The sequence below is a fragment of the Acipenser ruthenus genome, chromosome 13 (genome assembly GCF_902713425.1).
Source record: "Acipenser ruthenus chromosome 13, fAciRut3.2 maternal haplotype, whole genome shotgun sequence".
Lineage (NCBI taxonomy): Eukaryota > Metazoa > Chordata > Actinopteri > Acipenseriformes > Acipenseridae > Acipenser > Acipenser ruthenus.
Window position 1 is genome coordinate 29,699,529 of NC_081201.1, and position 14,975 is coordinate 29,714,503.

Here is a 14,975-nt window from a genome sequence, read left to right on the forward strand (position 1 = left end):
AACACCCACAGCTTTGTCATCTGGCCTCTCAGAGTTTGCAAGACAGGCAATTTTTCATGATTTTTCCATTTTTGGCAAAAATGTAACATTTTAATTAAATGCTCTGAATGGTTCCAGATGTTTGTTTATTTGTTCCAGTAAGCCTGTAAATAGTTTGCTGTTAGAAAATTTCAGATTGCTGCAAATCAACCGCAGAGCAATAAAAACATACTGCAAAAAAGTGAGAAGTCCCTGGGGTATATTCAGCAGAGCATTCTCTTTGAAGCCAGCTTTCCTCAGGGGGCTAGAAAAGCATTTCTGTGCAATTTAATATATATATACACACAGCTGGAATTTCTCCAAGAATAATAGAATTAAAACTTAAGGAAATGTGGCTTGTAAAAGAGGAACGTTTAACTTTAGGTTTGATTCATGATGAATATCCCACCTAATTTTATGAGCGATCAATTTGTGACAAAAAAACTGAATTTGGACAGTTTGGATTATGTAGAGGGAGGTTATAAAATCACTCAGACTCTGCTGTTGTGGAAAAGCCTACCCAAACTAGAATGGAAGGCTAACCTTTGTCAAGAGATGCTCTCTGAAAGGTGGCCACATTCAGTATTGTTGGCTACAGCACCGTCTATGAAACGTTTTTGTAGCCCAATAATTGTATTACCCATCATGTAATGCCTCCACCTGTCAAGTAGATGTCAGAGTATGCCTTCTACAGTAAGAGAAACCTGCAAAATGAAATGCAGATGTTGTTTGTCGATTTTCCTTTCCTTCAGGACATTTATATTATTATTCTGTTTGTAGGTACTTATTTAGGGTGAGTAGTATCACTACAGAATGATGTATTCATTTAAAATGTGCATTTACCTGAAATGAGATATGTTTAATCCATATCACCCTTTTGGCAAACCAAATCACCTATTTTTGTAGTTCACCAATATATCTACCATACAGTTTGCTATTTTCATTCTTACCTAAATAAAACGCACAAACTTCCCCTTTCCTGCCCATTTTGTTTTAAACTTACTTCAGTTCCTGCCTCCTTCAATTGGAAAGCCATGCGGCCTCTGACACCACTCCCTGATCATGAGTCCATGCCTTCACTTTAAAAATTCACAGGATGACAGCAGCTTACCCTGAAGCACAGTCCCTTTGAGTTTTATCAGCACACTATCTCTCTCCAGAGACTTCTTGATTCCTGCTTTTCTGCAAGCACCTCCCCCTCAAACCTAGTGTTGGTGACATCACACCTGAAGGTACTAAGAATGCATAGGCAGGCCAACCAAACCATGTACATCACTTTGGCAAAACCGAAGAACATAACCCGTCTATTTAGAACTGGAACTATCTTGCACTAATGCATTAGGCCTAGCTTTAACTGCCAAGATTCCTTGCATTCACATTCCTAAAATGTGATTTCATAGCTACATTCCAAGTTTGAAAATTACAGTTTCCATTAAAAAAGTACATTTTAAGGTTTGTGAATTTGGGAAGTCAATACAATTGGGAAGTGGGTGGAAACTACCGGAAAAAATAAATAAATAAATAAATAAATAAATAAATAAATAAAAATTCTGGCCTTGATTTTCACTAAGAAAGTGACCATACAGAGTTTTAATATTTATTTAACAATTGTTATTGTTTCGAAGTCCTAATGTGTCATTTTAATTATTGTTGAGCACCGTTGATTATTATGTATTATCAAATGATATGGGATGTCTGAGAAGGGGTAGTGATTAATGCACACAGCTGAAGTAGAGATCACCTGGACCAAACTGTAAATCTGCAAGTTATTTGGGGTTTTATTGTGATTGGGGGGGGGGGGGGGTTGTAGAGTGATGAGATCAATCAAATAAGAAAACAAATCTGAAGACAAAGTGCTTGTGTACAAAAAAAGAAAATATTGTAGATGCATCATATATATAATCTTATATCACTGCAGAATATAATTTATCTCAAGATGTGTTACTCATAACCACTTGAAAAATAATCTTTATTTTTATATCTGCAGCAAATATGTTTTATTGGTTCCCACATCAATTTATTAATACCAGCCCATCTATAAGAGATCTCAGGGTGGCACACATTAAACAGGTTCATGCAGATATACAGCAAAATCGATTGTGAAACATTAACTGCATCACACATCAAGGCAACTACGAACTAAAACTAATTATGATAAGTTGCTGTATAAATTACTCCACAACATCCTCAGCAATCAATTTAAAACCCAATGAGACCAAATCGGTGTCTGGAAAATGGGATGAATGCCTAACAACTGTGTCAATAATAATAACTTAGAGGATTGCCAATGATGCTCTGAGAAAGATAATTACCTTATCTGAAGCTGTATTTAAAGTTCAAACTGGTTCCAGTGCTTTGTTTCTCATTCAGCATTTTAATAGCTTGTATCACTTCTTGATGAATAATGGTACATCAAATTACATTAATCACCAACTGTTTACTGTTATACTGAAAGCTACTGATCATATTATCTGTTATTGTTGCCTTCAAACACCTACAAAGGCTTTGGTAAAACAGCTAAAAAGCTTTTTTTTAATATTATTATTAAAATAGATTTTCTTATGAAGACAAGGGTAAAATAGAGATTTTACTTATATTCAAGGGGTAGGCCGGAGTACAGGCATACATGAGTATCAGTAATGAGTATGAAAAATACACGAAATTTGGCTATTACTCATTAATCAGAGAAAAAAAATATATATGTAAAAAAAATGCATTTAAAAGCTCCAGTTTGGCAGAGACTGTGTTTCACAAGAAACAGCTCTAGTGTTCACTATAGCTGGATTGAATTTACTCCATGTGGTGTTTCAATAATTCAAAACTGTTTTTGGTTTTGTTTGCTATTTACCTTCAATTGTTTTGTTACTAACAGACTTACCTTTATGACATTTAGAATCCCTGGACCCACTAGGCAAAGGAGTGTACGGCATCCCTGGAGAGACAGACCTCAGATCCCTGGACTCCTGTGTGGTTACATAAAATAAAGATAACTTTATTAAAGAAAGATAACTAATTTACAATTTATTATTAAAGACTTTTGAAACTGAAGTATTATCCGTATGTGTTATATGAGCAAATCAGTTCCATTTTCTTTTAATGTCTTATTTTTCGGTATAACGTTTCAGAAAATGTAATTAACAAGGGTGGCCGATGCAGGCACCACTCCTCTCTAGTGTATGCAAGAAATACATCAGTAAGAGGTGCCACACAGAACATCCACTGGGGTCAGAGTGTTGCAAGGGGACAGGTTAATTTTAACACTCTGGTGTACCAACTGTTTAGACATGATTCTGACAGCTCTATTGAGGCCACAGAGTTAAACTTCTCTCACCAGGATGTGATGACTGAAATAGAAAATGATATAACATTAATCTAAATAAGATGAAGAATACATTAATTAAGATAATTATATTCATGACCCATACCAAGCTTTTCCTTAAGGTTTTGAGGCTTTGGCACCCCCATTACAAGTACCTTGCCATGTTATCAGAATGAAGAAGAGCGCTAGCAAAGGAAAGCATTTGTACACCGGTAATATTGCAAAACAAGAAACAAACTACCTGAGTAAGGCATTGATTTGTATTAGTTAGCTGTTTGGTTCTAGTCTTGTAAAATGAACAGGTGTTTTTCTCCTTTTGCCAAGTCAGTCTGAAGTAAATGCTCTGAAAATATTCACCGCTGATTCCTAGTCCTGCTTCCACTTTACTATAGAGGGATCAATAAAAGTATCAACAAAATATATATTATTTCCTATTTGAATGGCCCTTTCTGGTTAGTTTGTGTCTTGAGCCATGTAAATAGGACAGGAACTGGTGGAACGCCATTCCTTCTTTTATTACTATATTACTACCTAGTTTCATTAAGAAGAGGAAAGACAAGAAAAACAGTGTAGGCTCTGATTAGCTGGACCCCTGTTGTGTAAGAGGGGTCTGGGGAAGGTCTCATTCACTGCTGCTGAGCAATGAACTAGGTTAGAGGTGAAGAGAAGGTCAGTTAACTGCTGAGGTTGACACTTTAATAAGTTGCTATGTGTTGATAATCCAACAGGTGGCATGAAACTACTGCTTTCAAACTTCAGCTCTACTGTTTCAACACAAAGCCACTTCTAAAAGTTGGAACTGTCTCCATTTGGATATACTTGAGCAAGTTAAATTAATTAATTGTTAGATAAGAAATAAACATAGACTCTAAAGGGGTTTGGATCATTTATGTTCACAGACTAACAGATAGCTAAAGCTTCTCAACTGTTTTTTTAAGGCCAAAACATCCCGCCTCTATGTTCACAGCTCTTCAAAACAGTAATCAATCATGATACACTGATATATGATACCTTGCAAGAGAAAAAATACTTTGTGTGTGTACTTTGACCAAAAAAACAACTCTTAAATAGGTTTACACAACAGCTTATGCTTCCTAAATATGTGAACCTGTGAAATTGAAATAATTTAGTTTCAGTAATCAAGGAACAGGTCAAATAATGTTCCCAATGCATCTTACTAATTTATTCCATGCAGATGGTTGTATCCTTTCTGGAAAAGGTTTTTGCACTTGCTCAAAACACTTGCTTTTTGGTGAACACATTTCCAAAAGTGTTTGACACACAATAGTGGCAAAGTTGAAAAGGTTCATTGGGACTGATAAAAATAAAAAAATAAAAAATAATGAAATATACTCACTGCATTTGTACAGCATGGAATTATTTATTTAAAAAAAGGCTTGTGCCTTTATAAAACGGCAAGTCCTCAAGTACTGGTTCCATTTCGGCGATGACCTTTACAAGGACCATTCTTTAGTGAGAGAACCATAAAACACATATCTCGTGTGTGTGTGCCTGTTCAAATTTCTTGAGCCACATAGATATAATAAGGCTAACTAAGCACTTCTATGTACATTTCACTGCAGTTGTTAAAAGTGCAGTGAACAAAAGACCACAAAATGTGGTCTTTGCTGCCAGCTATGGTAGACTCAGAAAGGGAGGGCATTGCCATTTGAAAATATCAGTAGTTCCCTTGTTGCTTATTTCAATATCCTCTCGACATTTGGCTTTAATATCCTAAATACCATTTTTAAAGCCAGCTCCAGCCTGCCCTGACTAATTTCCTCTCAGCCTGACAGATCAGAGGCCTTCCCCACCAATGTTCCTTCTGGACCCACAAAGCCCCTCGTAATCCTGCTGCTTGTCTACAATTAATCTTTCCAGTTGCCACATTATTAACACTACCACCCACAGGCAAAGGATGCCTGAGCACCACTGGACACTGGCCCTCCCACTGGAGAGGTAGAAACGTCAATCACGCGGTGGTCAGAATGTTGCCTGCTGTCAACATCAGAGATTTCCATCCCCTTCTGCCTGCTGATCAAACATTTATTTCCTCAGAAGATTAATTCCACACCCCTCCCATTTCCTCCCATATCCTTTCTCTCATTTCAGCTTATTCAATGACCCATCCTCAAAATGAGAAAGGAGGTTGTTGATAAAAGGAATCCCCCCAGAAACAATGTTAAAGAAAAACTAAATTTAAATCCCAGCTGTTATCAGACTTTTTTTTTTTTTAGACCTGACCGACAAGGCACTGCTTTGATCACAGGCCTTAAGACTTTAATCAAAAGCCAAAGGCTGGTTTAGGCAGTCAGAATTGATTCATTTCCAAACTGGATGCTATGAAACTGCACAGAATGCATCACCCTTGTTTATAATTTATGCATTTATTTTCTATGTACTATTAGGCCAACATCAGAACAGACTTCTAATGTACTGTGTGGGTATTTTTTAGAAACACTCAGAGGCAGCTTTGCGTAACACTGAGCAGAATTAATTGGTAAACAATATATGTGTGTAAGTTTACTTTTATTAAAAAACAGAGACAGCAACAACAAGTTTTAATATAGGTTTTCAAAGACTGCTAAATCTGCAGAAAATTACCCTCAATATGTCAGTCCAAATAAAATGTGGCTCTAATGGTAAGTGAGAATAGATGTTTGAACATGCACTGTTTGCCCAAAATCTAGACATTCTTAAACAAAATGTAGATATTGCTATAACCCCCATTTCAAACACAATGACAGTGTAAAGAATGGAAATACCCATGGTAAGAAGAATGCTTACTGGGGCCAAAGATCTCAGTGAGCTGTATAGTCTCTATTGTTAGCCTGACAAAAGGTATCATTTAATTACCCTTCTATATTATTGTTCACTTGCATGCATAGCACTTTCAAATGAAGCACAAGATCTAAGTCTTAAAAGCTTAGATGTTCAGGAATATATGGCAACTGGGAGCTTTATTAGCAGCTTTTTGTGGGAAATCCATGGAATGTACAACCCTAAACAAGGCTTTTAAATCTGAGATCAATGGGATAGAATTGTTTAGATTATACTCCACCCTGATTATAAAGATTTTCAGCAACACCGCTATTTCTTATTCAAGGATTAATTTATTAGCCCCAACATTCGCAACTCCCTCAAATTATCAGCTTAAAGCTTTGTAAAACTTAAAATGTTTGCCTACAAAAACAGTTTGTGAATACTGCTATGATTCATTCTTATAGAAGAGATTATAGAAATGTCACATAATGTTAAAACTTTTTGATGTACCAAAACTATTCTACAACTTTTCTTTAAAAAAATAATACATTAACATAATTTAGATCTTTTATTTATCATAATTTAATCTAAGAAACTACAAAATGATATCGCAAAAGTCTACCGGAAGCCATAATAGTAGTACAGTATTTCATGTTAGATTTAAAAATGTCACATTTTCCAATTTTTGTCAGTTTTTCATTAAGTATATGGAAAACTACAAAGCGGAATGCAATTCAATATGTTAACATAACATTATTCAGCAGGTTTCATTTGAATTTATGAAGCAAAATTAGTTAATTCCATAGGATGATGCTAAACTTTTGACCATAGTTGTATATATATTCCACATAATCACCTATTCCTAGTGATTGCTTAGATGTTCTGAGAAAATGGTTAGTTCAGCTTAATACATACTTTCACCATCACCATGTGTCACTCTTTACTGCAGCCACCAGAATTGCTAAGGAAGGGGAGCACAGCACACTGCCTCTTCATTGCAAATTATAATTTTAAACATGACAACAACCTAGGACAAAGCTTGAGTGTAACATCATTGTTCCACAAAACTAACACTATAGTATGTAAATACATCTGCTTTGTTTGGGCCTTCCAAGAATGAAGTAATGGTGCCAATTAAACTGCTGCAGTTACCTGCACTGCCTACACTGAGCAGATGGGGGTGCTGCAGTTTAGTCTATTTAAGATGCTTGGATAAGTATCCGGTGAAGACAGCTCATCAAGTCGAGCGTTGTTTTAATTTGCCAGGCCCAGGGCATATGCTAGATGCTCAAATCATTATTGTCTTTATATACGCAAGTTATCACTACAGTTTATTATAATGCTGCAGAATTTACAAGCTGTAGAATAAAAACTCTATAATAATGGGTTTTACAGAGAATACCTCAGCAGTACTGTCTGAAAATTATTTCTCTGCTCAATGTCACTATGAAATACAGGTCTGTTCTAGGAGTGTATATCAGGCACTGGTCTTACACAATATGTTTTAACAATAAATGCCAAAGAATGAAAGATGCGCGTGATTACAACGTGATGCTAATTGTTTTGAGAGACTGTGAGTTTTAGCTGCCTTGCTGGAGCCATTTATACATGTGTGACCTGAAAACTCAACAGCATTTCGTAACACTGCTGAAACTGTGGTTTTACAAGGAGATTTCCTGCAATGTCAGGTGTTTGTCTGACAAGTGGCTCCACTCTCTGCCCCAGCTGATTCCTGTTTTCTTCATCTTGATCTCTCTGAGAATCATCAGGCACACAATTTAATTACAGCTGGAAAAAAGTGTAAACACGACTTCCTTTTATCTCCTTATACATCTGGACAAGTAGACAATGTGCTAAATCTGCCCTGACAGTTACATCAAAGGGTTCAGCCGGGGGCTTACAGCTACTTAAGGCACAGGAATGTTGTTGCTAAGCATCAGCCTACAACCTATCATGCCCTAAAGAAGGACTTTTCTCCCTTTAAGAGGGAGATGAGGAAAGTGAGAGAGTGGGAACTCGACAGTAAAGGGAATTTGGGGATTTTAGGAGATTTTGTTGCTTAAAGCATTGTTAGAAGAAACAAGCTTTCTGTTTTTGTTTTTTTTTCTCTTGACACCATTTGTACTTTTTTGTTTGCAAAAGACATGTATACACATTATCTTGATATGTCCCCCCCTTTGGGTGCAGACCAGTAATATTTTTATACATGGAAACCGTTCCTTTTTTTAATAATAATAATAATAAAAAAAAAACAAGCACAGACTTTTAAGATGTGGTGAAAAACAATAAGGAAATGTGTGCATATTTTAATAAACCAAGACATTTATGTACATAATTTAACAATTAAAAAAATAATAATTCTTAGTCTAGTTTATATCCAATATATTTTTATTGTTATGATATGGCACATAAAATATGGCTAAATGGCACCCATTTAAGGTGTTCTAAAGTATAGGTCCATCTGGAGTCCCAATATTTGTAATGTTTTCTAAAGTGATTATAATATTACTCTGATGATTTCTACTTCAACTAGTAGTTGGGATAAAAATATAGTGAAATATTAATTTTCAGACATACATTCATGTTTCATCAGTCACGTTTCATCAGTCATATTTCTGAATCATCCACTCGGCCATTTACAATGATGACTAACTGTTAATTATCAATCAGTTATGCTTATTAAACGCTCAGCAAAAACTATACAAAAATATTGACAGATATTACAGAAAATCCACTTTAATGTGAGACTATTACATCAAAGTGCTTCTTTAAATTGATAATGCCCTCACAATAGTAATGGCATCAAAATAAATTAGGCCCAAAGCTTTTTTTTTATTTTTTTATATTAAATCATTTAAGAAAACTATTAAATATAATTAAAAGAGATTCACTTTAAAGTTGGTTTATTTTATACAGTAACAGTTTTGTACAAACTTGTAGGAAAAAAGGAAATGTAGTTCTAAAATACAGCTTTTCATGACCATATTACTGCTGTCAGTCAATATAAGATACTTCCTTTGAACTGCAAACATATCCAACTGACCTCTTTTGGCAAATAAACACAGGAACGGACCTTCTGAAACACAAAATACTGGTTGTCATGATCACATTAACAAAAATATTTACTAAAAGTATGTTCCTAATTCTCAAACACCGTTTCTAAAAGGAATCTTTTTGTATTGTTATTGCAAATTGCTTTTGTTTGGGTCAGTGAAGAATCTTCAAACATTATTTGTACAGAATAAATAAACCATGCATAACTTTAAAGAGGCGCAGTCTGTTATAAACCATGCATAACTTTAAAGAGGCGCAGTCTGTTATAAACCATGCATAACTTTAAAGAGACGCAGTCTGTTATAAACCACGCATAACTTTAAAGAGACGCAGTCTGTTATAAACCATGCATAACTTTAAAGAGGTGCAGTCTGTTATAATCTATAATTATTTCTAAATAATTCGTAACACATCACCAGCATTCCTCAGAATGATGAATATGGCATCCCTAACAATTTCCTGTATCCTTTGTTTTTTTTGTAATGCATAATAGCAAAAATATAATAAAATAAATATACCTACTACTACGCCTACTACTATTAATAATAATCATAAAAATAATACATTTTTGACAACCAGTATGACATTCCCTGAAACTTCTGTCATTTAGACAGGAATGCATCATCTTTCATTATGTGTGTATTTATTTTGTTCAAATTCCTAAACAAGTCATTTAAGATTGTATAGTACTAGCACAATACATGCAATTTCAATTTTGAAGCTAGTGTTTTACTGATATTGGCATTGGATTAACAAAATGGTGCGCACATTATTTGTCAAGTCACTTTAAGCAGGCTACATTTTTAAAACACATTCCAACACAGATTCATTTCTAGACTCAAAACCAACAACACCACAGGCAGTCCTTTTGCATGTGCAGCAAACACAACAGCACAAAACATCCAGAGATTTCATAAAAATACATCATCAAAAACACAAAACATATTATAATATTTACTTCTCACTGGTACAGCCTGTTTGAATATTTTAAATAAAACATACTATTATTTTAAATAAAGTAATCTTTGCTGCTACTGCCAGAGAAATGCATGGCATCAGTAAAAAAAAAGTAGCAACTGTAATGTTATACTTATTCTACTGGTAATGTATTTTTAATTGTAATTGTGTGCATAACTATGAATTAATTCTGTTTTCATAGGTAATGGCTGTATAAATAACATTTGAAGTAATGGTGCCTTACTCTTCACAGTTAAAAAGAGATGTTAGCATGATGTTTAGTCAGCAGGAATAATGTTGAGCGTGTTTTTAATGATTTACCAGTTCTACTTGACTGAGCTTGCACTCAGTAAATGGATCATATGATCGCTGATCACAAGTTAAACTGCTTTTGTTTCATGAGTGAAGCAAAATTGGGGAGCTGTTGTTCAGTGCTATAGTTCGTGTGCAGCTCAATGTTAGACAAGCGCAGGTTACGTACAACAGGCAGTTAAAGGCTCAAACCAGCAAGCCCTAGACTTAAATCGGCTCATGAGGTTGAATTTTAAAGAGTCCACTGACCTTGTGGCTGAAAGCTGTTTAGTGTTGCATAGTACCCATTTATACCAGTATGTGTAAACACTAATTCCTTGCAAAAGTCAAAAGAAACATTTTAGCTAGCGGCTATTCTGTATTCCGGAATGAAAAACGTACAAACGAAAAAGATGTGTGTGGCTGGCTCACTTCATCTTTTTTTTTTTCCCCAGTCACTTTTGAAGCAGTCATCTGTAAACACATGAAATGTAAAACGTGTATATCTTTCTGAGTAATGAAGTTACTTGTATTAAGGGGACAAAACAACATATTAGTACATTAAGATAATATCATCTGCATAACTTATAATAATAAAACAATCTGTCTCTCAGCATTTTGAAAATGTTTTATATACGGTATATCTATCTACACTTCTCAGACCTGTATTTAACACCAAGCACAGTTAAGTAAAAAACACAGCTACCTAATACTACAGTATAATGAAATTAATCAGAAATCTTAAGAAATTCAAATCAACCAAAAAATAGTATTTAAAAAAAGAAACACGAAAGAATAGTACAGATCTTTTCATATTAACTGGAAGCATAAGCATTTCTCCTAGTTTTCAACTCATAATTAGAAATCTCTCTTATAGGAGGCTGTGTGGTCTAGTGGTTAAAGAAAAGGGCTTGTAACCAGGAGATCCCCGGTTCAAATCCCGGCTCAGCCACTGACTCATTGTGTGACCCTGAGCAAGCCACTTAACCTCCTTGTACTCCGTCTTTCGGGTGAGACGTAATTGTAAGTGACTCTGCAGCTGATGCATAGTTCACGCACCCTAGACTCTGCAAGTCGCCTTGGATAAAGGCGTCTGCTAAATAAACAAATAATAATAATCTATTTTGAGTAAAGTAGGTAAAGCGCATAAACAAAAACAAACTCCTTCTTCATAGAAGGAACAAGTCAAATGTACACTACAGAGAACTGCATTGCAACATAAGCATTGCTAAGCAGCCATCATGTTTCAGATTGTGTCAAAAACTCATTTTCTTTAAGAGTTCGCACATCACTTCAAGCACTTTTTGGGCCCTCTTAAAATGTCTCAAAGAATCTAATTGGGGGGAAAAAATCATTTCAGACAACCAGGTGTGACAGTCCTGCTCACTGAAACTTCAATAATGAAATACTCCACACACATGAAAACATTCCTGACATTAGACACAGCTCCTAATCAGTTGAGAAGGCATCATCACGTGTCACAGTTTAGGCTTGCTGCAGTAAAAACCTGTATAAAAAGGCAAACATTGTATGCAGGTTTAGAGCAGTGTTTTATTATTCAGTCAAAAAACAGGTTGTGCAGGAATATGTGGGACCAGGAAAATGTGATTCATATTTTCAAATGTTTTTGAATTATGTGATATTGAAACACTCATGCATTTTATAAGAGCCCACTGTATAATGCATTATTGGCATTTGGTATATGGCACATGTAGGTGGTATCTACTGTGGTTGCAGCAATACAAAATGTTTGAGTGACATGGTAAATTCGATCAATTGATTGCCTTCCTGTTTTCAATCAGGACCCCCTTGAAGATGAAACACATATCTCAAGGGTTCTAGTCTGGTTAAATAAATACATTTTACAAAAAATAATGCAGTTAAAAATAAAAAAAGACTTGTTTTTAAACAAATAGTCATTGTACTACTGTGAGTGTCATAATATATACCAGGATTTGTTCTTTACTGTGCAATTGCAGTCATTTAAAATATTTTCAGCTCTCACCACTACTGTAGTTAAATGCACAGGATTTGAAATTGTGTTCTAGGAATAAAATATATACTTATACAATGCACACAAATAGTAACAAAAACATGAGAACATAAGAACGTTTACAAACGAGAGGAGGCCATCCGGCCCATCTTGCTTGTTTGTTGTTAGTAGGCTGTTTTTATAAATATTGTATAACACTGCTTAAGCTTGGTAACCTGAGTTGACACAATAAAGGGTATATGTTAGGTTGGAACAGTCATTGAAATTCAGTCCAGAGTAGCACAGGTCTAATCAATTGATCTAAAAAGCAGAACAATTTAAATTGAGATGATCTTTCGTAATTAATTAAAATAAGTCTCTGTGTACCAAGGTTATGACACGGCATATCAGAGTTGCCCAAAGCAGTTCAAAAAGGATACAAAAAAAGGATACAAAAAGGATATTGCTGATCTAGAAAGAGTGCAAAGAAGAGTAACCAGAATTATCCCAGGTTTAAAAGGCATGTCGTCAGGCTCAAAGAATTTAATCTGTTCAGTCTTGAACAAAGAAGACTACGCGGTGATCTGATTCAAGCATTCAAAATTCTAAAAGGTATTGACAATATCGACCCAGGGGACTTTTTTGACCTGAAGAAAGAAAGGGGCATTAAGAACAGAAAAAAGGAGGCACTTTTTTACACAGAGAATTGTGAGGGTCTGGAACCAACTCCCCAGTAATGTTGTTGAAGCTGACACCCTGGGATCCTTCAAGAAGCTGCTTGATGAGATTATGGGATCAATAAACTACTAACAACCAAACGAGCAAGATGGGCTGAATGGCCTCCTCTCGTTTGTAAACTTTGTTATGTTCTTTCTTATTCTTATGTTCTAAAAGTGCTGAAAGTTATATCAAATGATCCAGGAAGATAGGAAACATCACAGCAAAGTCCAATACAGGCAGTGTTATAACTTTTATGCCCATCATACTTGCTCTTTAAAAGCCTTGGTTGTTACTTCTCAAGAATCCAGATCAGCTCCAAAGTAATACATGACCAGTTAAAGCAGAGGGCACAAATTTAACCACTGGCTCACCCAAACAGTTTAGGACTAAATGCTGAAAATTCTCATCACATGAGCTTCACGTACTTTACAGTCAGGATCTTATAAAAAACAAAAACAAAAAAAACATGAATCCAATTAATGCAAAACACTAAAAGTGCAATGTAGGACTTGCAATATAGTATACATATTTGTTCTGGTCATACACCAAAAAAGTGGATTCTTGTATAAGGCTCACCCCTTGTAAAAAGTACTCTCGTAAAACACACTCCCCTGGTATGCTAAAAGCAGAGGGGTAAAGCAAATAATTATGTAGGATCAATCATACTTTAAAGTTTATCTATACTGTACTATGAATGTAACAAATAAGCATAAACTGCACCCTTATAAAGTCAGATAATTCCAATATAAAGTCTTATAAAGTCTGGTTTTAGTTGTATTTTTTCTTAAACATAATTAACGGCTTGACTGTAACATCAGCTCCAACTGTAATTAAAATGGGTTAGTATTCATGTGTGATGATACACATGTAAAGTGCACTTAAGTTTACAGAGCGACCCCTGTATAATATTTGTAAAAGCGCGTGTGTAATATTCCTGCAACAGGGATGGATTTTAAATCCATTATATTTGGTAAATAGTGAATTCACTACAAACAGATTACACATTTTGAGATCTTAAATTCAAGATATGAATTAAAAATCTGTTTAGCCAGAGCACCTGCATCACACTTTCGAGTACCTGCCATTTTTTTATTAAGCTGGTTAGACTAGACAGTTAAAGCTTCGTAGGCCCAAACTATATGGCCTCCTTGAAAGAGAAGGACTTATGAAGGTGAGTGACTTGATGACAGCCAGGGAATAACAGAGACAAAACCTGGATAAAAATTAAATAAAAAGTAGCTGTCTTAAACTGTAATTGCACTCCTTTGCTGAGCACGCTTTCAGATATATAAACGTGATTTACTATCAGCTTGGAACTACAAATCAGGTCCTGAGAAACACTTGTGCTATGAAATTGTTTAATCTCATCAAGCTCTGCTTTCACAGCAGGCCATAAATCACAAAGTCTTTGTTATCATAAACCTCCATGAGCGCCTCTCAGGCAGGCAATGGATCGTGGGTATATATAATCCTGACTGCACAAACAGCAGGGTCGTCGCTGGCTGAAATACTTTCATATTAACCGCAGTGCAGCTGGTGGAACACAAGGCCATGATGGATATCTCATTTCCTACAGTCGGCATCTATTTCGAGCAAATTATTACCACATAAATTTCTTGTCAACAGAAACGGCCAATTAATTAAGTTAAAATTTTACTTGTGATCACATCTACAAACCAAATAGAACTGTGAGGCAATTTTCCAGTTAGTGAATAAACCGCAGGTCAGTTTAATGAATAATTTTTAACTTTGTCATAAACTCACAGACAGGCCAATATCTGCACAGGAGCCTAACTGCAGACCCACTGCTGACAGATTTACACAACGTGTATTTATGTGAAAAGGCAACAGCTGGGGTTGAAATAAACTTTATTAACGCAT

The 14,975-nt window shown here is 35.3% G+C and overlaps 1 protein-coding gene across 3 annotated transcripts in view; it reads right to left on the bottom strand.

Moving 5' to 3' along the window:
* Positions 1 to 14,975, bottom strand: part of LOC117418089 (leucine-rich melanocyte differentiation-associated protein-like) — a 332,909-nt gene that overhangs the window by 76,492 nt on the left and 241,442 nt on the right. For 2 of the 3 annotated variants that reach the window (XM_058985066.1, XM_058985067.1), the window contains exon 6: positions 2,897 to 2,981. In XM_058985066.1, the coding sequence (XP_058841049.1) occupies positions 2,897 to 2,981 (85 nt within the window). Of the gene's footprint in view, positions 1 to 2,896; positions 2,982 to 9,143; positions 9,177 to 14,975 lie in introns of all 3 variants that reach the window. The other variant, XM_058985065.1, reaches the window with a different exon arrangement.